We start from the raw sequence: 26,176 nt of genomic DNA, 5'->3' as shown, positions 1-26,176 counted from the left end.
TTCCCTGGTCACAGAAGCACAGCCCCTAGTAGAGTGAAGCCAGAGCAAGCATTTATTTAAAAGAGCATCCCTTGGTTCTGAATGGTTTGGGGGTAATTTGGGTACCCCATGTAAAAATACTGTTTCATTCCTTGGCCCCCAATGGACTTTATCACGTATCATAGATTCCCTATTCCGGGGTCTGCGTGCTCGGGGTTCAAATACACTGGGGCTGTGGTTTCCCACTGTAGTTATATCCCGGACCTACCGTGTAGTATACGTTGTATTAACAATAGGTGCCTTATTGACTCCCCCGTGCTGCTGGACAGATTGCTCATCTTGATGTGGGATCACATTGGTGTGCACATTAGTCTCACAATCAGTAGTGGCTGGCGCTTGTTTCATAATATCCCATTTGTTGGAATCATCCTTGTCCTCATCAATCAAGGGACCATTTATAACTAACTCCTCGGGTGCTTCAAGTTGTGTATAATATGACCCCATTGTATCCAATTGGCCTGGATGGAGCCCCCCCCATTTGACCCCCTCTACCTCTCCCCCGAATTTATATCAAAACCAGTATAAGTTTTTTAATGGCGGCGAGTTCAGAGAGCACCTGATTACAGTTACATCCTTGAGTGGCGCTAACCTCTTTTGCAGACAAATCAGCAGTGGACCGAGTACATTGGTTGATTTGCTTTGAACCCCTTAGTGGGGCTAAGCAAAGAAAGGAACTATTCCCTCAACACATGTTCATCATATTCTAACTCCAGGCACTACTGGTGAGTGAGTGTCTACCTTCAAGCTCATCGTCGGCCTCCATGTCCATTCGGGCCATCTCCTCCAGGAGGCTAAGATTCTCTACAGGTATAGGCAGAGTATTGGGCATGCCGATCGAACAAGACACAGACGGAATCTCAGGGACTGTGCAGTTTTTTGGTATAGAGATCTTCCCCCACCCTGTAGTCAAGAGGGATGCTAGCCTGTAAAAGAGACTAATGTGACATCTTCCACCACTGGTGCTGATATTAGTCGTGACTCCAGCTCATGGCAGGACAGCAATGAAGTGGGATAGGGGTTCATCGCATTAGAGGGGACCAGAATAGTTGCGGACGGTTTGTTGTACAAGGGGGTTTCAACCAGAGTTCTTGAAAGAGAGCCATTTCCACTGCCCAAGTCTTTGCCCTTATCTGTGTCAGTGCAGGTGAGGGGACCCATGGTGATGAACAAGCCCTCATTCATTAACTGTGCATCTTGGGTTTTATCAGAGGAGTTTTCTACCAGGCATACACCAATTAAGTCCCCCAAGCTGCTAGTTGACTCTCCTCCATGAGGGGCTCCTGTTTTGTTTGCTATCTCCCCCAAAACGTCCTGATTAAACCCAAGAAATTGGTGGATTTCATTTATCAAAAAATAGGCCTCTTCTGTAAGCCTAATGGGACTGGTAACTTTTCCCGCAGAAACCGTGTCAGTATCTGTGTTACACTGCACCGTGGCGAGATGCGTGAGTTGACAATTTACACTTTACAGTCAGGATCTTATGCTTAGGGACTGGGCAATCCTGCATAATTGGCTAGGGATATACTGTATATGGTAAGAGGGTAGTGTGGGGAAGGGGCTTTTAAATATAGCCTACACTGAAAATTGGATCAAATAGTCACCATGCTACAGCCCCCTGCCTCAACCAAGCCTTTTTACACTCTGCCCTCACAGTCCAGTTCCAGGAAAATTCCTCAGATGCAGAGCCCAGAGCATGGAGCTCAGAGATATAGTTTCCGCCTTGCCAGATCACCGCTCACCCTGCAGCTGTCACAGAACAGGCCTGTGAGAGCACAACAACTCGCGCCCTTGGTTCCCTGCAGGCTTTGACCCAGACGGGGTTTGCAGCTGCTGAAATAAGGAAGGGGGAGTGGCCTGCAGCCCGATCCTGCAGAGTATGGAGGCCCTCCTTGGCCAGAGGAAGCTGGAGTGCAACACGCCAAGCCCTTGGTCCACAGCAAGCTTCGGCCCTGGCAGGGTATATGCAGCTTCTAAAATAAGCAAGGCGGTGTGGCCTGCAGACCAATCCTACAGAGTTGGAGTCCCTCCTGGGTCAGAAAGAAGCTGGAAGCTTGGTCCCCGGCAGGCTTCCCATGTGTTGATGCCAAATTTATTTGGTTGACCGAAGGGGCAGTGGCCTCTGAAGCCCACCGGCTGCTTTTCAACTGTCAAATCTGTACTGGGAACATACAATGTCATAATCTGTGCCACAATCATAGTCCTTATATCCTTGAACGTTGCCAGGTTGTTGCGTGCCTTCTTTCCTGGCGTGTGGCTTCATCATCAAAGTATAGAAACTTTGTGATGCTCTACAATCTTTAGAGACTCATCCTGACTCTGAAATAAGGGGTGTCCTGAGTGCTCAGACCATGATTCATTAAGGGCTTCACTTTTGCCATGAAACATAACAGACAGGTTCAATAGACCAACATTAAAATGTTTAGGTATTTCCATACTCAGCTGATGCAATTAATCCGTGTTAGGTTGCCCTCTGCATTCCAAATGGCAGTGTACCTCTCTGTGCCCTTCCACTGCAACAACAGCTATCATTTTAACAAATAGAAAGCACAACTCTGCATAGTCAGCTTCAGCTTCCAGTATCGCAAACAATTGGCATAATTTCAAGTTACTTATTTCAACCCCCACTCCTCTTCACACGGGTTTAGGCGGTTCCATTATCAATGGACAGTTAATTACCGGCTCAAAGTTGCAGTCTCCTAAGAGCAAAACGTTGTAGGACGAATGCCTCCTCACGAGCTAACAATGAAAGTAGGTGCTGTCATTATGCTACTACACAATCTTATGCCATCACAGGGACTCTGCAAGGAACAAGTTTAACAATTATGCCTCTACAAAGACACATCATAGAGGCCTGTGTAATCGATGGAGTTTAGATACTGTTCTTATACCGTACATAATTCTCATTCCATCTGATACAAATATGCCTTTCAAATTCAAAATAAGACAGTTACCTATACGTTTAGCCTTTTCAATTACTATTTCAAAAATGACAAGGGACCTACGCCCCTTTCCTGAAAGCGATCAATGGTAATTTCGATATTTGAGAAGGGGTTAGAAGTGACCCAATGGATTACCGATCAATACTGACCTTTAACATCTGCTAAAACAGCGTATGTTACGCCGGGAACATCTAGTAAACCTATAGTTCTTTCACATTAGTTGATTTCAGGTGTATTGTTTCAGAATAGCTGTCATTTCAACTTCTGAATACATGCTCCAACTCACAATTGATTTCCCTCAGTATTATGTACAGGACCTGTTCCGTAAAGAGCAACATGCGTGTTCAATTATTTCTCTCCTTGAATCACATGCTCCCACTATAGGTAGATGTGCAATGTCTGTTAAGGATCCCCGATGGGCTGTTTGTGGCCTTGCTGACCATGTGATAAGAATGTTTACTATCGGAAGTAGTGTTCAGAACATTCTGAATTATTTCTTCTACAGTCATGTTGCTCTTATTCCCAGCCATTTTGACTGTAAAAAAAGCAAAACTACATTAATCAACCAAAATAACTGGTTGGTCTGGGGGGTGGATGGCAAAGAACTCTTCCAGTCTAGCCCCTCGAACCGTGGCAGATCTGCATGTTACAATACCCAGTGCCTCCAAAACCTTGAATGCTGGCATCACACTATAGAATTTCTCCTGCAACTCCCACTCTACCTCCATGGAGGGATACATCAAAGCTGCTATCGCCCTCACGAAGCAACCATTCCCACTCCTGTGTTTGTCTCTGTCCCATCAAGAGACTTAGGGAAAGACAAACTACGTACTGTTGAAAGTTAAACCAGAGTTTTAATGCAACAGAAATGGCTCCGTCTTCAGAGAACTGTGAGTGAGGTTTCTCCACCACCCCTCTTATCTTCACACAATGCACCCCTCACTGCGTAGCTGCTTCTTAACCCACACCACTTTGCCCTGTTCATCTGCCTTTTGGTGCCTGGTTGCAGTTGTTGTGCCGATCCAAAAACGAAACATGCCAGCTGCCTGACCCGTGGTGCTCGGGTAGCCTTGGGTATTGTGAGACAGTGTTAGAAAAGACAAGTTAGGTTCTGCAAAATGTCAGCCCTACGCCTACGTAGGCAATTGCAGTGTTTAGAATTATGTGTCACCGTGTTTTTCACTATACCACAGAGAAAGGACATGGCAATGTGCTGAAATTTGACTCTAGGTACATTTGCAAGTCTGTGAAAGTGTTTTAAGGAAAAGCTAGCAAACCTAAAGTTCCCAGTACAAAATATGTTCCAGATCATGAGTATTGAGTGTTGTGGCATTGTATGCCCTGAGGTTTCTTTTCACTGTCCCATTGACACTGTACTGAAAGTTAAAAAACCTAACATTTCAGAAGTTGCAGCACAACATATGAGCCCTAGGTAGGCATTCTGAGTATTGTGCTACCCACACCGACCATGCACATAGCAACAGGCTGAAATGTAAGGTCTCTGTACACAACCATCTACGTGACAACGTCCTAAAATGGCAGGAAAAAAAACTTTTCGTAGTGGCATGAAATGAATGGGTTGGACATAAAGGTCCTCATCACAAGGTTGGGCGGTATCCCCACGATACCGCCCATCTTTATTTGGGTTACCACCCACCCGTCCGGCGGTATTACCGCTGGATCACAGGTTGGGCAGTAAACGTTGTTCCCCATTGAGTCCATTGGCGGTATTACTGTGAGGTAATTGGATTGAAAATCAGCTTTTTTCCGGTGTGTTTACCCCCAGCTCTGAGCTGACAAGCCATACTCATGATTGGGCAGACCAATAAATGCAGAGGTAACCCCGTTAATGCTGCATTTAAGGGCTACCGCCCAACTCGTGATGAGTCCCAAAATGTCCCACAGCACGAGGTTAAGGACAAGAATTTTTGTTTCTTCACTGTTTTACATTATGTTCATATTTTTTTTAGAAATACAAAAAGTGCTCCACCAAGAGTCGCCGTTCAAAGGGCATCTGGTGGCCAGGAGAGTTGCACTGATGGGTGCTTAAGAAACCTTTACAAAGTCAGCATATAGCAGTTCGTGCATACAACTAGCTGGTGGTCGGGAGGAATCTGGAAACATAACATGGGACAAGACAATACAGATTTGAACTGCATCTTCAGTATTTACAGACATAAACATATATGCAATATAATGGTGACAGTGGTTGTGGGACCCTTGGCTGTGTGTGATAGTACTTTAAGATTCTGAGACTCCCTGCTAGAAGGAAAGGAGATACTCAGGTGATCTTGAAACCAGTAACATTTGGAATGCCCTTTGTATTATGGGTCAGATTTCCTGTGAGTGGGACCATTTTGCTTGTTTTCTGAACCCCTCCTTAGCACTATTTGGTTTAAGATTTTAGCTCAACAGTGCTACCAAAAATATATTCAAAGGAACCTTAGCAAGTCCTTGAGCCTTCTTTGTCTTTGAGTAGTTTGCATAGGTCTATGCCCTCAAGCCACCACCTTCCCTTCTACATCTATCCAGCTGCTGACTTTCTCACAAAGTTATTTGGCTATTTTAGCTGAAACATCCACCACACGTCGGTCTTCCAAAGTTTACACAGGCCACTAAATCCATCTCTGTCACTATCACTGCCGCGCAGTGGAGTAACTTTGCTGAAAATGTTGTGGGGGACATGACATCTGAAGAAAAGGTGCCCCAGCCAAATGAATGGGGACAAAATGATGTGCCATGAAAGTTGGGGCAGGGGGAAACACCCCCATTCCCCCCTAAAATTACGCACATGCTGCCACGTAACTCTGTGTCAGTGATATACTTGGAAAAATACTCTGATGACTTAGCATAGCACTGCAAGAGACACGTTCGGGTATAAAACCATATCTAAGACCAAGAGACAGTCAGAGTGGCACAGCAGGTTAGTATATTCAAGCGACTGTTGGAAACTTGGCTGTTCAATAAGTTTGACTAACACTCTACGCATGAACAGTCTCCTACTTTGCCCGTGCTACTTCCTACTAACGCAATGATCTGTAAAGTTTGTAATCTGTTATTACTCTGTTGTTACCGTGTACAAACGCTGTGATACCTGTGGGTCAGGGCATTACACAAATGTTAAAATAAATAAATATATGTAGTCTGCAGGCTGCTTGTCAGTTTTTATATCTTCTTGCTGTTCTGGGACCAAAAGTTGGATTCAGCAATAGAAATGGCCCAACTGTGTTCCCAACAATGTTCCCCATTTTTAATGCCAGAATCTACTTGTCCAAAACATCAAAGACCACCGGGATATTGAGCAGCACCTCCCCAGCTTTGGTAAACTATGCCGAGCAGAAATTCCCACCATCCCCCTTTCTACTTTGTGAAATTACCCCGTTGTAACCCATTGATATATTTTATTTGTATCACGCTCATACACAAGTGTTTCATTGCTCTTCCATTCAGCACTCTGATGCTTTACTAGGTTTGCGCTCCACAAATCCACCAAATAAAAACAACCAGGTAAAATCAGATTTTTCACAATGATTAATCCCTAAGGAATCATCTTGAATGCACTAACAAGACACCACACGGTTCCCTCCACAACACTTTGTATTTGACCTACCTTTAATACAAAAGACTGATTAAAATGTGCCTGATATCCACTAGGCCATGTCTTCCTGATCACTGTGAGGTCACTTCGAAAGCAGAATGACAAGGACACTTTTAGTTCTTAAGTGTAGAGTCTGGGGCAAAAACATCAATTCATCACCTTTTTCATACTTTGGAGAACAACTGGAAAGGGCATTATTGCAAAACGTTTGTTGCAAAATACTGACTTGGATGCATTTTCTACTAATATAATTAGCTAGGGTTCATTCACTAATACTATGACTTAGATAGAAGCCCCCCACCGCCCACACACGGGGATGGGGATGACTGGTTTTGGAAAATCATTGTCTTAAAATAAAGTTGAATGTTGGGCTGGCAAGAGCCAAATGATCGTAACAATAGAACAATAGTTCTGATAATCTAGGGCATGCACCCCTTTGATATGTGCATCTTTATCAACGGGTCCATGCTTGGTGAGAACTAATGATTTAGCCTATGTGTTTATTGTATAAAATCCACTAGTGGCAGTGGGCATTCATTCAGGACTCTCTTGGCGTCCTTGATTTTCTCTGGCCTTTGCATCAATGATATAGTTATAAATACTACAACCTACTTACTGTTAGTACATATTTTATGTTCCACCTGCGTTGTTCCCTGAACTTATTTAATATTAGTACATGTTTGATCTTATACCTGTTTTATTCTCTGAAAGCCCTTTTGCTCTTCTTTGTTTTTCTCTTGGCAGATAAAGACATTCCCAGTCGATGCCGTCAACCCTTATTATGACCCTTTTTCAAATGTGCCTCAGTTTTCGGTAGGTAGAAACTTCAATTTACATTAATACATATTCGTATGCAAACAAATACATCGGCAGCACTGACTTGTTTTGTTTTTGACAGCCATCATCCAGGATTTTCCCCTCTTTTTTGGACAATGTTTTGAGGAAAAATGTAAGCAAATTTTTCAGCCAAGGGAATCAATTACTTCTGTTACTTCTTAATGGCAGCATTATGATTTAGGAAACAGGTACCCCTCCCTCTTAGATACTAGTATAAAAACACCCTGAATCCTCTATATAATTGGTCTACTTACACATCAATTTGTAAATTTGCTTATGAATTTTCAATAAAAATCATTTAACTTAAAAAAACACCATGAAAACATCACCAACTGTAAAGGATCACCGAAGTCCCAACACGTTACTTAAAGCATGTGCACACAACTGTTTAACATTTAAAAGGTACTGGGCCTCATTACGAGTTTGGAGGTAGCCATACCCTTAATAAGGGCATAGCTACCCCCAAACTCGGGTCCGGCACCAGGCCCTGCGAAAGAGGAATAGCCTGGCCATTCTGACCTTTGCGGGCCCGGTAATTTCCCTTGCGCGGGAACCGGTGCCGGTAGGTTCCCATTCCCATTTGAGCCCCCTTAGGGCTCAATGGGAAAGGGGAGGATGGTAGCAGCTACCATCCTGTTCTGCTTGCGGGTGCCGCTCTGCACGCCTGGTCTGACCAGGCGTGCAAAGTGGCACCCGCAAGCTGAACTCGTAATGTGGTGCCGGGAGCACTATCGGTGCCGTTGTTGCCTTACCGCCACAGTTATAATGAGGCCCACTGTGTCCCCAAAGCCTCTCAAGCTGTCTCAGGCTTCAAACCAAACCTCTCGGGGCACCATAACACCAACATAGTCTCTTGATCATGATGGCCCCAACAGAGATATTGTGATTGGGTACTCCTATAGCTCCTTGACTCACTTAGTATGTTTTGCCCAGTCCTCATCATTTATGCTTTGACTTCTGCAGCTATTTTCTATCTGAACATGTCTAGTATTGGAAGAGGTTCACCAAGCCCATGCAAAACACCTCTCTCAGATCAGACGAGTCAAGCCCTCAAAAGCCTGTGTCACAAGAATTTAGATTAAGAGCCTGATTACAAGTGGTGGTAAAGTACCACTAATGGAAAAATCAACAAAACATGAGGGCTCCCCAAACCATAAATCTAAAAAGCGGGGTATGGTGGGGAAACCTATATGCATACTAAAAAATGTATACCTTGCAAATAACTCCAACAAAATAAATTAATTTGTAATAGTTTATGCGAACATTTCTGAATCGTAAAGAACATCTGAATAAGTGCAGATTCAATCAAGTTGATTGAATTAATGTCTCTTATTAGAGTTACGTGCGAGGTATAGTAATTGAAAAATCACCATTTTACCACCCGTTTCCCGCACTGCCAAGAAACCTACAACATATGGCTGTAGATCTTTCCTCCGTTTTGCTATCTAAAAATGAAGGGATTACCACAGCTGGAATTACTGCCTGCAACAATTCCTCCAAAAACCCAATGGAGTTGTATTGTTTACATGAATGTAAACTACTACCACCTTACAGACACACGTCATTCGGTGGTAAATAAACCATAATGGATGGCAGTAATGGTAACAAGGGTTTGGTAGTATTTCCTTTCAAAAGTCATCAATCGTGTAATTAAGCTATTCAAACTATTTTTTGCAGGTATCAAACTACTGCATAGACTTGCATTGGGTCTGACAATATCCTATGGATATCTTTTTACCTGGACATACCATTGATTTTAATTACGAGAATATTTCCCATAGATTAGAATTTCAACAAAGGTGTTTCATTTGAAATGTAGCTAATTTTTCTCAGTGAATGCAACAATTGTTTCATATTGTATGAAAGTAACCTAAATTCACAGAAAAAGTAGAGCATAGTAATTCAATGCAAAAGTATGTGACAATTCACACTTTATTAAAATGTTATTCACTTTATTATATTATGGTGTATTCGATTTAATTCTTATAAAATTGTTACTTTACAAATGCAGTAACTGTGTATAATATTGACATATTTACTTTTCTCATGGTGCCAATAAGAAATGTACACATCCCTTTGAACTTTGTGCTGACAAGCAACTCTAAGCAGTCTTATATAAGCAATATGCCCCAAGCGGCGGGGGCATTACCGACTCAGGTAATGCCCCGGGGCCCATAGTTATAGGTCCGAGCGAAGCGATGGCCTTAACGAAGGCCCCGGGGCATTACCAGAGTCGGTAATGCCCCGCCGTGAGAGGCATATAGCTATTAGTACCCCGGCCCGCAAAAACTGCGTGACCGGGGCGTGACAGGGGCACTAAAAGCTTTTTTTTGCCCGCTGCAGCGTTTTCGGGAGAAAAAAGAAAAAGACGACATAGAAAATGGCTGCCGCCATGGAAAGGGAAACCGGATTCTGTTTTCCCTTTCCATGGCAGCCATCAGGAGCGGACGCGCTGGAAACAAAAGCGTTTCCAGCGCGTCCGCTCCCGAAAAAAAAATGAAGGTAAGTGCGGTTGGGGGAGAGGGAGGGGAGGAGAAAATATTTTTTTTTAAAAAACGTACCTGGGTCCCCGGCGGGGGACGATAGAAGCCTCCAGCCGTGTGGAGGCTCGGAGCGGGGATGGCCCCGCTCCGAGTCTCCACACAGCAGAAGGCTGCCATCGTTCCCCACCGGTGACAAGGGATGGACGATAAGTGGGGTGGGGAGGGAAGGGAGGTGGGAGGAGGGAGGGAGAAGAAAAAAAAGCCGAAGCCTTACCTGAGTCCCCGGCAGAGGGCGAAGGCAGCCTCTCAGCCGTGGGGAGGCTCGGAGCGGGGATGGCCCCGCTCGAGCATGCTCATTGGCTGAGGGGTTGCCACGACCCCCGCCAGGGACAAAGGCCGTGGAATCCCAACAGAGGGATTCCCGGCATGGTAATGACACGACAAGGGCCAATCAGAATGGCTCTTTCATTCTGAATGCGCCCTCGCCGGGTACTAATGTTGAATAAGGTGTCCCCCAGGACTTCTAATGCGTGTGCACAAACACTTCCGTCAGTGTTTTTTTTTTTTACAGTGCCATTGAAGGACAGCCACTTTTGTTACTGTCACTTGAAGCACTGATTTGAACTCGTCATGTAGAGTTTTGTTTTATTAGTCAAACCTTTGTTGAAGACATTATAATGTTGAATATGTATCTCCCTTGGTAAAGTACATGTCCTCATTTTGTGGTAGCAACTACCACTCTTGTCATCTCCATGGGAACCCCTGGTCTTTCCCTTGCGGCCCCTGACTGTGCAAGAGACAATAGGCTGAAGCATGAGGTTGTGTAAGGAGAGGCTGACCATCATAAGTAATGACTCAACAATTGGTGTTTCTTTGCTTCACTTGGCAACCTCTTAATGTTGGCCAGGCCTCTTTCCTATCCTATTTGACCAAGGCTGCTGAGTTCTTACAATCCTTTTTTATCCTACTACGGCTACTTTTATATAACTAAGGGCAATTTGGAAGTTGGCAATTTTTCTTGTTTTGACAGAAACCACATTTCATTTGTAATGTAAACATTTAGCAAGTGGCTGTAACGCTCACCTGATTCTCGCAGAGGCGCCGGTCTTGACTGGGCGACTACCGTATCTTCAAAGGTGATGTGCAGCACCCGGTTGGCTCTTTGGGCTGGACCTCTGTGCGCTGTATGCCTGACGTGCAGAGTAAGATGTCTTAGGTAAGTGAATGCCGAGCTCTCCATCTGCCTCGGGGCAGGGTGCTGTAACCAGTTTCTTCACTGGATAGGTAGCGCAGGCCTCTTGACTTCAGAGGACTGCTGTCCGTCGTTTACTGCACGAACGGTAAGTTTCGAGTAACTCAAATGTCTTTAAAGTCTTTAATAATGATGTCTCTTGTTTTGCAGGGTTCCGGCGATGGCGGATGAAGGGCTGAAGTGAGTTGAAGATGGAGCCTGTGTGATGAATAGAAGCGCCTGGAAGCACGTAAGTAAGCGCTTGTTGCCAGCTTCACGAAGCGCTCTGTCTTTTTATTTTGCAGGTACAAGTTCGGAGCGGCTGCAGGGTGCCGAGATACCCACTGGGTTAGATGTGGAAAGGAGTAATGGCACGTGAGTATTAAAGTTCCCCAATGTCTTTAAACGCACCTTGTTTTGTCTTTCAGATGCGAGATGCAGCGCCGACGGCCTCCGGAGCGTGCGAAGAGTTGGTAAGCTTTTGTCTTTCAGATGCCGGAATGCAGTGTGAAGACCTCCGGAGCGCACGAAGAGTAGGTAAGCCTTTGCCTTTCAGATGCCGGAATGCTAACCTGTTCTTTCTTGTCTTTATAGGTGTTGCTGAAGACTGGATTCAGGATGGTAAGCCTTTTTCCTTAGGCCCAGGACCGGATGCAGAAGACACGATGAGCGTTCTGCTGCAGAGGGTGCAGAATAACGCAAAGCAAGATTCATCCACCGGGTGTGGTTTAAATAGCCTCCTGTAGTGCTTAGGTGTCTCCTTCCACAGCCACGCCTAAGTAAGAAAAGAGTTCCTGGTAAAAAAAGAGTTCCTGCCTTCCAGAAGAGTTCCAGTGTTCTGAATCTAGGGAGTGGCTCCAGCCCCACCCAACAGGAAAAGTAGCGCTGGGACTGGGCATATTTATGAGCCTGGTGCCACTGGCGCCAGGACTGGGTCCAAAAGGTCCCAATTGGGACTGGTTGGCACTCGGAACCTGGGTTATGGATCTGCTTCCAAGGGAGTTGGGAAAACCCTGACCTTTTGGAAGCAGAGATCATGACAGTACCCCCCCTCAAGGCCCCTCCCAAACCGGGCTTCTCCGGGGGTTTTGGCTTGTCAGGAAATGTTCGGTGAAATCTTTTGATTAGGCGAGGAGCGTGGACATATTCAGCAGGTTCCCAGGATCTCTCTTGGGGGCCATAGCCTTTCCAGTCAATTAGGTAGAATAGTTTAGATTTGGAGATCTTGGAGTCCAGAATGCTTTTGACTTCAAACTCGAGTTCTCCATCAACTAGGATAGGTTTTGGAGATTTGGTTAGTCGGGTTTGAGGTTGCACGGGTTTTAATAGAGAGACGTGGAAGACCGAATGTATCTTCATGTGCGGGGGCAAGTCCAACTTGACCGCTACTGGGTTTACTATGGTAGTGATGGAATAGGGACCAAGGTATCTTGGGTTGAATGTGCGTGGCCCTTTTAGAGATAGATATTTGGTGGATAACCAGACTTGATCCCCTACTTGATAGTGAGGGGCTTCCTTCCGATGTTGATCTGCTCCTTTCTTGTATTGTTCTTTAGCCCTTTGAAGGTGAGAAACAGCTTCCTTAAAGGCTTGGGTGATTGTAGAATGCAGGTAGTCTACTGCTGGTGTTTCAAAATCTTGGAGGGGATCCAACTCCGAGGTTCGAGGGTGACTGCCGTACAAAAGAAAAAACGGGGTTTTCCCAGTTCCCGAATGGACAGAGTTATTGTAGGCATACTCGGCTATCCAAAGGATATCTTTCCAAGTTTTTTCAGTTTGTTGCAGCATGCAGCGTAAATACTGTTCCAGAGTTTGATTGGTCCTCTCGGTTTGTCCGTCGGTCTGAGGGTGGTGACTGGTCGATAGTCTCACATCAATTTGCGCCGACCGACAGCAACTTCGCCAAAAATGAGAAATAAATTGACTACCTCGATCCGAAATTAGAACCGAAGGAAAACCGTGCAGTCGGACGATGTTTTCGAGAAATTCTCGGGCCAGAGTTGCTGCTGTTGGCAAGCCTTTGAGCGGAATGAAATGCGCCATCTTGGAGAATAAGTCCACGATTACTAGAATCGTATTGTATCCGGAGCATGGAGGTAGATCGGTGATGAAGTCCATAGAAAGCGTATGCCAAGGGCGAGGTGGGATGTCAATAGGGCGTAAGAGGCCTGCTGGTCTTTCCTTTTGACTCTTGTTTTGGGCGCATACTCCACAGGACATTATAAAGTCTCTGATATCTTTTTTCCAAGACGGCCACCAGAAGTAGCGCTTGATCTTTTCTGAGGTCTTGGCTATACCGGGATGACCTTCCATTTAAGAGTCGTGATAACAAGAGATTACTTTTTTCTGTAAATCTGTGCTGGGTAGGTATAATCGTTCTTGGAAATACAATAAGTTGTCCTTTACTGCAAAGTCCTTTCCCTGCAGATGCCAATTCTTTATGTCTGCTGGAGTTACAAGTTGCCTGGCTTTATCCTTAACTTCCTCTATGGATTCTGTGGTGATTACACCCAGAATTCTTTGTTGGGGAATGATTGGTACAGGTTTAGGGTTGATCAAGTGTTCTTCCACTCCCATCCGAGAAAGGGTATCGGCTTTACCGTTCTTGGTACCAGGTCGATAGGTAATTATGAAGTCAAACTCGGCAAAGAATAATGCCCAACGGAGTTGTCTAGAGGATTGGGCTTTTGCGGTTTTCAAATATTGCAGGTTTCGGTGATCCGTAATCAGAGTAACGGTGTGTCGGGCCCCCAGCAGATAATGCCGCCAAGCCTTAAAGGCAGACTTGATAGCCAGAAGTTCCTTGTCAGTAATCGTGTAATTGACTTCAGGAGGCGAGAATTTGCGGGACCAAAATGCCACGGGATGCAACTGATTGGTTACCGGGTCCTTTTGTGATAGAACTGCCCCCATGGCAAGGCTTGAAGCATCAGTTTCCACGATATAGGGGAGTTCGGGGCGAGGGTGTTTTAAGATTGGTGCAGAGATAAATTTAGTCTTCAAATCCTGGAAAGCTTGTTCCGCCTCGGTAGACCATTCAAAACGTTTGTTTTTCTTTAACAAGGCAGTGATGGGCTGGACTATTTGAGAGAACTCAGGGATAAACCTGCGGTAAAAGTTAGCGAAGCCTAACATGCTTTGCACACCTTTTACGGAGGATGGTGATGGCCATTTGAGAACTGCATCGACCTTCTTTGAATCCATACGCACTCCGCCAGGTGATAATATGAATCCCAAGAATTCAACTTCAGTCACGTTGAAAACACATTTTTCCAACTTAGCGAAAAGTTTGTGTTGACGCAATCTTTCGAGGACCATTTTCACGTGTTTCCGATGTTCAGATTCCGATGAAGAATAAACGAGAATGTCGTCGATGTAAACAACAACACACACATCTATGAGCTCTCTGAGGACATCGTTCATAAAATATTGAAAGGCGACCGGGGCATTGCAAAGTCCGAAGGGCATGACCTGATATTCAAATAGCCCATACGTGGTGCGGAAGGCCGTCTTCCATTCATCGCCCTCTTTTACTCGTACCAAGTGGTAAGCTCCTCTAAGATCCAGCTTTGTATATATGCATGCTTTTCTGACTTGGTCCAGGAGTTCAGGGATCAAAGGTAACGGATATCTATTCTTAACGGTGATCTGGTTCAGGGAGCGATAATCGATACAAGTTCTAAGGTCTCCTTCCTTTTTTGGAACGAAGAACAAAGCTGAAGAGGCAGGGGACTTGGAGGGACGAATAAACCCATTTGCCAGGTATTGATCCAGGTATTGTCGAAGGTGAAGGTTCTCAGGCTCGGTGAGGGCATAAATTCTACTACAAGGAGGAGTAGATCCAGGTATCAGGTCTATCTGGCAGTCATAAGACCTATGAGGAGGTAGAGAGTTAGCCTGCTCCTTCCGGAAAACATCTTGGTATTCTAGGTATTCGGGAGGTAACTGGGGAGTCTCTGAAGAAATTGCTGCCAGCGCAACACCAGGTGGAGGGTGACACGTAGAGACACATTCTGGAAACTGGACCGTTCTTGCTCGCCAATCGATCAGAGGATTGTGTTTCTCTAACCAAGGTATTCCTAGAATAATCTGGAACTGAGGGGCCTTGATCACATCGAACACGATCTTCTCATGGTGTCCATCTTGACTTACTAGCGTCACCTCTTGAGTGGTATGCGTTACTGGCCCGGAGGCTATCTCCGTACCATCACCGTAGTAATGACGTCCTTTACAGCCTTGGGACAAAGAGTTAGATTCATCCTCAAAACCATTTCATGATCCACATAATTGCCGATGGCACCGCTGTCGACGTAAGCTTCAATTGCATGTAATCGACCCGGATTATCAGGGCTAATGAGGACCATAGGTATCACGAAATGCGAGGTCACGGAACTGGTTTTCACGCTCGGCAAGAGGACCTCTATTCTTGTCGGGCGAGGTCGTTTCCCTGCTCAGAGTTTGTAACTGTGGTAACTGCAGCTCCTACTGCCTTCTTGGCAGGTTTCACCGGACAGTCTCGAAGAAAGTGCCCTGAGTTTCCGCAATATAGGCATAATTGCAACTGTTTTCTCCTTTCCCGCTCCCTTTGTGTTAGAGGACCTTTCAGACCCCCTATTTGCATGGGTTCCCCGGAGTCTACTCCTTTGGAAGGAGTTGGCGGTTTGGAAAATACTCGAGCATCAAACTTGGAACGATCGGCCTTCCTGTTCTGCAGTCTGTGATCTATTTAAACGACCAAGTCTATATAATCCGAACAGTCTTGTGGGGGATTCACTACTTGGGCTAAAACGTCTTTGAGCTCTCCACGTAGACCTCTATAAAACAGCGTAATCCTTTTGTCCTCAGGCCATTGAGTTTCCACTATTAGTCTATTGAAAGATGCAATATAAGCCAAAAGGTCTTGATTACCCTGTCGCAACGAAAGAAGCTCATTGTCCAAGGCCTGCCCCTGTGCATGTCTTGCGAACAGTTTTTCCATACTAAGCTGAAAGGCTTGAAAATCATGGAGAACCGGATCATCTTGATTAACTAGAGGGATCGACCAGTCTGCCGCATTGCCACTAAGGTACGAAAGTACAAAAGCTACTTTAGCTTGATCAGTTGGAAAGGCTGCTGGCCGGCATAAGAAGTGCAACCGGCACTGATTGATAAATACCGCAAACCTCTTTGGGTCACCAGAAAATCGTTCGGGCGGAGCCAGAGGTATATTCCCAGGTAGGTTGATCTGCACTGGATTCATAGAGGATGTTGAAGGAAGATTTGCCCCTGATGCGGGTAGCGGGGTCTGTCCGGCTTGTGACTGTAGCAATTGTCTAGCAAGATCATCTGTTCTCTCCTTGGAAATAATTAGTTCCCTCCTTAGAGAGTTTGTTTCCTGACGAGCTGCATGCACTTCTGCCCTTAGTTCCCCAAGTAACCGGGCTAGGTGGTCAGTATCCGAGGTTTCCATAGCGCCTGGGCGAGAGTTTTGCGGTAGGCTTTGCGTTCTGTAACGCTCACCTGATTCTCGCAGAGGCGCCGGTCTTGACTGGGCGACTACCGTATCTTCAAAGGTGATGTGCAGCACCCGGTTGGCTCTTTGGGCTGGACCTCTGTGCGCTGTATGCCTGACGTGCAGAGTAAGATGTCTTAGGTAAGTGAATGCCGAGCTCTCCATCTGCCTCGGGGCAGGGTGCTGTAACCAGTTTCTTCACTGGATAGGTAGCGCAGGCCTCTTGACTTCAGAGGACTGCTGTCCGTCGTTTACTGCACGAACGGTAAGTTTCGAGTAACTCAAATGTCTTTAAAGTCTTTAATAATGATGTCTCTTGTTTTGCAGGGTTCCGGCGATGGCGGATGAAGGGCTGAAGTGAGTTGAAGATGGAGCCTGTGTGATGAATAGAAGCGCCTGGAAGCACGTAAGTAAGCGCTTGTTGCCAGCTTCACGAAGCGCTCTGTCTTTTTATTTTGCAGGTACAAGTTCGGAGCGGCTGCAGGGTGCCGAGATACCCACTGGGTTAGATGTGGAAAGGAGTAATGGCACGTGAGTATTAAAGTTCCCCAATGTCTTTAAACGCACCTTGTTTTGTCTTTCAGATGCGAGATGCAGCGCCGACGGCCTCCGGAGCGTGCGAAGAGTTGGTAAGCTTTTGTCTTTCAGATGCCGGAATGCAGTGTGAAGACCTCCGGAGCGCACGAAGAGTAGGTAAGCCTTTGCCTTTCAGATGCCGGAATGCTAACCTGTTCTTTCTTGTCTTTATAGGTGTTGCTGAAGACTGGATTCAGGATGGTAAGCCTTTTTCCTTAGGCCCAGGACCGGATGCAGAAGACACGATGAGCGTTCTGCTGCAGAGGGTGCAGAATAACGCAAAGCAAGATTCATCCACCGGGTGTGGTTTAAATAGCCTCCTGTAGTGCTTAGGTGTCTCCTTCCACAGCCACGCCTAAGTAAGAAAAGAGTTCCTGGTAAAAAAAGAGTTCCTGCCTTCCAGAAGAGTTCCAGTGTTCTGAATCTAGGGAGTGGCTCCAGCCCCACCCAACAGGAAAAGTAGTTCCAAACAGAAGAGGATCAGAGGCTCAACTGGCAGGCAAGTAAGCAGCATGGTCTGCTGCAGGTAAGTCCACCCAAGCATTATGAGCCCAGCGCTTCCAGCGCTGGGACTGGGCATATTTATGAACCTGGTGCCACTGGCGCCAGGACTGGGTCCAAAAGGTCCCAATTGGGACTGGTTGGCACTCGGAACCTGGGTTATGGATCTGCTTCCAAGGGAGTTGGGAAAACCCTGACCTTTTGGAAGCAGAGATCATGACAGTGGCTACAACAAACATTATACATGTGATGACCTGTAAACTGAAGTATGAATTCTCTGATCTAAGCAGGATGTTTGGTTAGTGGATTAATGCATTTACTATAGATATCTGAGTTGACCTCATAGTCACAAGATCATATCCCTGCAGTTTTAATCAGCTTTTCATCCCATATTTGTTTATCAGCATTTCATCCCATATTTGTATATTAGCAAAATAATTACACAGGATGTAATATTTGTGTGATATGTGACCATGGGGCATGTGAGGCTTCCTTGGCAGATGTTGAAAAGAACTGGATACGTGAAGCTGCAACTTACGTCTGGTGGCAGTTCAATGTGAATTTTCAGGTTTTCATAGCTCACTGAGGTAAGTGGTAATATGGCACTCCTCAATGGAGTCTGATAGAATTCCAAAGTAAGGAATATACTGAAGGGTCTGAATGAATCTGAGCCATGCGTAACCTCCTGTTACTGCCTGCCAGTCGCCTGTGGCAAAGTGAACATGTTCAGCAGTATTTCAATAGGTAATACCACCAAACTCATAATGAGGCCCTTAATAGGGTAACCTTGACCCCAATAGTCTAGATACCTACAGGACCTAGATTCTGCAGAGATACTGAGGTTTCACCTACAGTTTAAGCTTGGAACTTCTCCATTTAGAGAAATACCAGAACTGATCCAGAGACTTCAACATTAGATGCAACAAAGTTCTCTGTTCAGGCTCCACTAGACCCCTGCAAAGTAACACACACCAGGCCCCTAGGACACAGGCCGCAGCTGGGGCAGTTTGCCTGGAAATATGAGCTTTCTGCACATGTTCTGCTCAAGCAGGAGAATGAAACTATTCTGGCTCAGTGTATCTACGAGAGTCAATCTACTACTGGGGACTACACTCACTTTAGACCCTCTCACAGTGCTCTTGTTGGCAATGTACATATATACGAATCTTCACGCCAGTTCTGTACTATGGCTCTTGTGAGAAACCTGAGAGTATTCTCCCGGGTAGACCCAGGGAATCCCTTATTCAGATGGCCAGAGAAGAACTGGCCCACTCAGATCCCACCCCGAGGGGTAGACGGACAAGGGAGGATCTCTTGGGTAAGGGAACCTAGAGTTATGCTCAGGGGAATACCCTAGGTATGACACAGTATTATACCGGGCAGGAAGGAGAGGAGGACGAGATCCCTAAGACCTGTTTAGGTTGTACTACATCTGCCTCCCTTCTTCCCATTTAATCTTTCTTGCCCAGATCCATCGACCCCTCTGTTACATCCAGAAACAATCTCTCCGAAAATCCCTGTTTTCCTGCGTCTTACCCGAATACTCCCGGTCATTCTTTTCCACGTCCCTCTGGACATTATTTTCCGAACTCTCAATCGGCATTAACAAAACACCATAGTTCCCACAGTCCCCCCTGTTCATTTCACAATGATAATCCCGGTCATTCCCGTTTGTTTCACAAACCCTAGCAATCTCACCCTTCTGAATTTACCAAAACCCCTAGGACGAATAATATAATTCCTCATGTCACGCCCCCCCCCCCTCTTTTACGACACAAACACTTTCTCCCAACACGAAAGACAACAGACTAATACTGAAGCCGTTTACCTGACATGTCCCAGCCCAAGCATCAGGTAAAGTCAGGCAATTGATCAGAGCCACACACACCTGACGGCCCTTTCCCTTCCCCACAGGGATAAAAGGTGGAGCATGAGACCACAATACGAGCAAAGCAGAACACACAACAAGACAGCTATCCAGGCACTGCAGTTCAAGAGGAGGAGAAAGGCAATGAGAACCGAAAGGCTGACAAGGAGAAAAGCAACCTTGCCCTTTCCGACCTAGACCCGTGAGACCTCCATGGAAGGAATCGTAAGACCGCAAACAATAGCCTAAGTGCGTTGCAGCAGATGTCATATGGTACAAGAAACATGCCTATGCTGATAAGCAGGACAGAGGGATACGCCTGCTACTGTGGTACCGGCCTTGACTCCAGATATACTGAAAAGACAAGCAGTACATCACAGTCGGTGAGTCGAAGGGGAACCGATAAAGAAACCGAACTGTGTTGAATGAAAGACTCAAAGTGGCACATTGAGGAAAGTTCAAAGAACTGTAAATTGATAAGGGGGGCCAGCTGCAGAGGGTACATGGTTGTAGGTGCTCTTGCGAGAGACTCTGTTTGATCCTGTGTTGAATGAAACTACTGATACCAGAAGGCCCTAAGGACCGCAAGGAAAAGGTCAAATTGGTCATTGAGGGGTCTAGCAAAATCCCTGTGCAGTCGGAAGTCTTTGACCGACAAACCATTGAGAATGCAAGGGAAGTGAATCCTGCACCAGAAGAAAGTAAAAGGAATTGTGAAGTGGCAAGAGTGAACCCCGACGGAAGGATGTCAACATAGAGGGGTAAGTCTAAAGTCCCAAGGAACCGTGTGTTGACAAAAGTAAACCTGACAGAGGGATGCACACAGTGAAATGTTTAAAAAGACATTAAGATTTGTGAGTGCTAATAGAGAAATTGATTTGTGAGAAGCCGTAGTGAACCAGACGGAGGGAGGTCAATGTTTAAAAAGGGTCTCAGCCCTAAAGAAGGAAAACCAGGGGTGAGAAGCAATCACCCCAACGACACGTCAATGCAATCAAGAAATCGTTTTGAATATAAACCAGAGTGAACCCGACGGGAGGGAGGCTGATATTCTAGAGGAGTCTGAGCCCAGAAGAGGGGGACCGAGGGGTGAAAAGTCATCACCTTAAGTGCAATCTGAAATGAACTTTTTGTTTTCTATTTTGAACCGATCAGGCCATCGGAAGCAAGAAAGCTAACCTCCGAAGGTCGTGATATCGAAAGGAACTGTTCGTGGATCTGAGTCCGGAAGAGGGGGATCCAGGGGTGAAAAGTCATCACCCAACGTACATTTGGATATAAACATTCATTTGTTATTTTTTAATACATCAGGTCCTCGAAGGCAAGAGACTTTTAAGAGAAAAGAGACTTGGCCATCGACGGTCCTGATAGCTGAGAACGGATCTGTCGTATCGTGCTGGGAAAGCTCGAGAGTGTGCTCTAATCAGAAGACCCGCCTTGTCCCTTGCTCAAAACGTGGGTTAGGGAGACACATCCTGACTTATTATTTGTGAACACTTCTTTCTTTCTTGTGAACCTTATCCCACACTATGTTTGTATTTAGTGTAAGGATTGACAATAGTTTTTTTTTTAGTATAGGCCCTTTTTTTTTTTAAAGGACGTCACTAGCACTGCCTTATTATTATTTGATGGTCGTAGCCTGCTCCCATCTAGATTTAGATTTAGATTAGAGTGTTTTTCCAACCTGCAAATACAGTTTAATTAACACCCTTACACTGTGATCACTTGTGTCTGTCTATTCTTCATACAACGTCATCCTTACACCCCTGAGAGCTGTGCCACGTCCAAATAAAGAAGACAGAGGATCTAAGTGGTCTGTCAACAAAACAACACCTCCTTCATATGCAAGGGAAACATATACAATTATGAAAGTATATGCTCATCCTTTTTAATTAGTATGGAATGAAAAACTTTCATTATTCACAGATTTCAGTGGATAGGCCACTCCCTCACTCCCCGGTCCTTTTTCCTCCTCACAACTTCCCATTTCCACTTTCATCCCATACCCTTTTTCATATATTTTTACGAGATTCCATGTTTATATTGTAACTGTTTATGCACATGTTTCCTTTCTATCTGGTCAGTTAAAAACGTTAATCAAAAAAAAGAGAGAGAGACTTGGAATGATTGTGGGCGGGGTAACCCATATAAGCAAAGATTGTGTTTGCCTCCGAGCAGTGCAATGTATTTCAGATGTCATTTCAATATGTCCTTGACTAAACCATGTATGGTTAACAATTCTAAAAACCCTATTTTAGCAAAGTGGTACTTGTACACATAAAGAGGCACTTATTTGACTGTCCCCTCCATACACTGATCTACTATATAATAAACTTTACAAACATGTTAAAACTGTGTATATAAGATGGCAATGCTGAATTGATTAGCATACTCCTATTGTATGGAATTATACAATGTTACTACTACGATTTTATTATAGTAAGTTTGAAAACCCTGTGTGCCACTGTATTGCTCTCCCAAAGTGCACAGACAATCATAAATCACCAATGCAATTACGGAGCCAATACTTTGAACGCAGGAAGACACAATAACTTGCAACCACACACTCTTAGAAAATAATGAGCACTTAAACGGCTATTTATTCAAAGCTTAGAAGCAACCAGTGATAACAAAAAATAAATCACAGAAGAACCAAATAATTCAAAAGAAAATACATCACCGTGAGCGTAACTGGATTCCTCATCTCGCCAGAAGCGGCTGGAAGGCCCCGGTAACAGCCAGGCTGAGAGCACAACAGCCCACAGGTATGCCGGACGAAAGCGTCCCCCTCCGGCTGAAGTCTCACCTGACCGCTCAGGGGTTCCGCATATATGCACCCTTCAAAAGGGGTGGCGATTTCTCGAACCTTCTGGCAACGCACTTGGGCATTGATGAGCCGCCGTTGGTTGCCAGCTGGGTCAACCGACAGTACCCTCAAGGAGCAAAGTGTCTCCCTCCTCTAAAAACAAGCACCACGGAAAACGGTCCCATTGCTCATAACAAGACATAACAAAGTTAGCTTTCCCAGCAGAAATGTCCTTGACTGCATACCAGGTTTGGAAAGCATGTTTTCTTCAGCATCGTGAATCTAACACTCAGCAAAATGAGTGCAGCTTTTCACTGCGGCATGAAGTAAATATCCATCATGGCTCCGAGCGCTCCCAGAATGCACTGCGCACCAGCGCCATGTTTTAGCTCAAGCATAACAATTCCACCCTTAGATATTTATCTTCCACAGCCCAGTGGCAGAGGAGCCGGTCTCTGAAACCGACAAAATATTAAAACCAAATTAGGAATGCATTGAATACAACAACAACAAGCTATTATGATAGCTAATATAATGCAAATGCAAGCAAAAGCGTAACGTAGTGTACCCCCAACATCAGGAATCCATGAAAATAACCAATCCCACCAATTCCCAGTATGATCTTGGGCGCTTGAGAAATGAGATCCCTCAAACCTCGAATATGACTTTCAATGGATCGTGAATGGTCACTTAGATTGAAACAACACATACCTTCAACTGCGTTACACCCTAAATTATGCTTTAGCAATAGATAATCAACAGCAGCTCTGTTGTGCAAAGTTGCTTTTCTAATAACTTGACTATCAAGGAGTAATTCTTCTAATGCCTGAGAAGTATGATTAAGTCCTTTGACTACTAATCATGCTAATTTAATCAAAGATTTGTAACCCCCAGCAGCTAAACCCCAAACTCCCACTAATGAAAGGGTTAATGCTAGAACCTCAGCTTCTGATAACAAATGTACATGTGAATCACAATCGGGAGATAGACCCACAGACTCGAAAGTTGACCTTTTGCCTCGAGTTATCGCTGGGTGTAAAGGAAACATCATTAGTCCTAATCGAGTTAAGGCACATGGACCTCCGGAAATGTTAGCTGGAATATAAGTGTATGTGGTGTTGCCACATGAAAAACGCCATCCTGTTGTAAGTTTCACATGATTCAAATGACTGGCAGCTATCACTGTATGATTACAAGACATAGGCCCTCATTACGAGTTCGGCGGTAACCATGCTGCTATTGGCGGCATGGCTGCCGCCGAAATTGTGTCGGGGTCCGGGTCCTCGGAATGAGGACTTACCGGGCCATTCCGAGTTCGGAAGGCCCGGTAATTCCTCCCTCCAAGGACCCGGACACGGTCCTTCCCCATTCCCATTTCAGCCCCCATAAGGCTGAATGGGAATGGGAGAGGGAGCAAACAACAGGTCATTACGAGATGGCCCGTTGTTTGCTCCCTCTTCCCCTTGCGGGACCCGGTAAACTCGCCTGGTTTTCCCACGCGTTGTTTCCTGGGTCCCACGAGGGGACCTCGTAATGCGGCGGTACGGAGTGAACGGCGTGGGCACCTTTTATGGCGCTGTTCACTCCGTACCGCCAGGGTCGTAATGAGGCCCACAGTGTTATTCATGCTGGTGCATGTGCATGGCACTCGCAAAGATAATTGTTGCTCAAACATCGTATGATTTTGCTGTTTGGTTAAATCGAGCTGTTGGCATTTGCCAATTTCTTTTGCATTGCATGTCATAAGGTAGCACACATCGCCTTGAGTTATATTATAGGTTATAACACGTGTCAAATTTCTCCATTTGCGATCGGTTTCCTGGCAAAATCTGCAGTACTCATAGACGGAAAAAGATTGCCTAATATCGAAATCTTGAACCAAAGAATCATTGTGTGTGACACCGAAAATATGCTTTAAAACCGGAACTGGCATCGGCACTGCTACTAAGCACGTAGTCAATAAGGCTTCAGCATTGGGAACATCAGTAAGGCAAAAGTGCGTAATGTTGAGCACCTGTTGCGCCAGTTATATCCACATATTCTCCGTTTGTGTAATCATGGGAGAATGTTTTTGCCGTCCTGAAGATGCCTCTCGCATGACTGGCATCAAGGTTGTTTTCACTTGCTCCTGATGTGTTTACTGCATTTCACGAATCCATGTCTTCGGTCTGGCTGGCTTTTCGGCATCGGCATAAGGCTGCTTTTGGACAGTATTACTCATCATTATAAGTATCCCCTTGATCACTGGCACAGATGTGACATCTTTCATTGGTAGCAGCATGCTGTTTAACTCTCCCAAATGGAGTCCATTTAGTACCACAATTACACAAGCCAGACACAGGATCTACAAGGCAAACCCAGAAAAGAGATATCAGTGTTGTACATCACTCTCTCAGGTAACATTTGTCTGCGGGCACATATTGCCATTTCTTTCTACCGGGCTCCATTACTAAAACTACTTGGTCTTTGCCTGATGCAATGACATCTGTGGGCACTGGTGGGCCACTTGGCCTTTCCACCCACACCTTCGCACCCGGTACCATACTGTCTGAAGAGCCAAAACCACGATCCCCACAGGTAGATAACACTGTAGGAGGCTCCCCCTTCTTAATCATGGACAACTTAACGGGAATGATAATCAATTGGGCCACACGATCACCCTTGTGGATCAATAACAATTGGTCCCCACTATTCATCAGGATGACTTTGATCTCGCCTTGGTAATCGGCATCAATTACCCCTCCCAACACTTGAACTCCCTTCAATGCTAGGCCAGATCTAGGGGTAATCCATCCCATATGCTCTGGGGGAATTTGTACTCCAATCCCTGTTTCAATTACAACAATCCCTCTTGGGTCTAATCTGATTTCTTCATGGGAATGCAAGTCTACCCCTGCTGACTCTGGAGTCGCTCGATAGGGAGCTAAAGAACCCGGGGTAATTTCCCAGTACAATAGGGTGTCTCTGACTGAATTGGGTTGAATGTGTAAAGTAGGAGTCATTAGCCGCATCAAAGGAGTTTCATGCTCATTCACACGCCTATTGTTTAATACTTGCACTGCATCAAACACACGATCACGCCAGCCTGCTAAATTGCCATCTCCAGATTTGCGCAGCTGTTCTTTCAACAACCCATTCATTCGTTCAATCAGCCCTGAAGCAGCAGGGTAATAAGGCACATGGTAAAGCCACTCAATGCTCTTTTCCTGGCAATACTCCTGTATTAGTTTGCCTTTGAAATGTGACCCATTGTCACTTTGAATCTGCAATGGCCCTCCATAATGTAATATGATCTGATCTAACAACCTGATGGTGTTCAGTTGTGTTGCACGCTTGCATGGCAAAACCATCATGTATCCTGAGTATGTATCCACAATAGTGCATGCATACTGACAACCTTTACTGATTGGCAGGGGACCGATATAATCAATCTGCCAAATTTGACCTGGTAGTTTTCCTCTTCGCAATGTACCCCGAACAATTTGAGGGATAGGTCTATGCTGTTGGTGTTGGCACACTGGACATTGCAAAATGATCGTTTTCACTACCTCTAAAGGAATACTGATTCCTCGAGCTTGTGCCCACCTGATAGTAGCCTTTTCTCCAAGATGCCCACATTTCTGGTGAGCCCACTTGGCCAAACCCTCCAAATCGTCTTCCTGAGCCTCCGCATCCACAGATGAAATCTTGGTGTGTTCGTCTGCAACAGAATTAAACCAACGTTCTAATGAGTCTGTGGCACAATACTCGTCCACATGATACACAGTGACTTCACTTTGTGATAACATTTCTGCAATATCTTGCCACA

At 45.3% G+C, this 26,176-nt stretch overlaps 1 protein-coding gene across 1 annotated transcript in view; it reads left to right on the top strand.

The window, feature by feature from the left end:
* LOC138497230 (band 4.1-like protein 4B) overlaps positions 1 to 26,176 on the top strand; it is a 471,210-nt gene that overhangs the window by 379,908 nt on the left and 65,126 nt on the right. The window contains exon 8 of the mRNA XM_069620556.1: positions 7,321 to 7,389. Within this exon, the coding sequence (XP_069476657.1) occupies positions 7,321 to 7,389 (69 nt within the window). The remainder of the gene's footprint in view (positions 1 to 7,320; positions 7,390 to 26,176) is intronic.

This window comes from Ambystoma mexicanum, chromosome 5q, assembly GCF_040938575.1.
Source record: "Ambystoma mexicanum isolate Mex_15411 chromosome 5q, UKY_AmexF1_1, whole genome shotgun sequence".
Taxonomy (NCBI): Eukaryota; Metazoa; Chordata; class Amphibia; order Caudata; family Ambystomatidae; genus Ambystoma; species Ambystoma mexicanum.
This window is presented reverse-complemented; position numbering and strand designations above follow the sequence as displayed.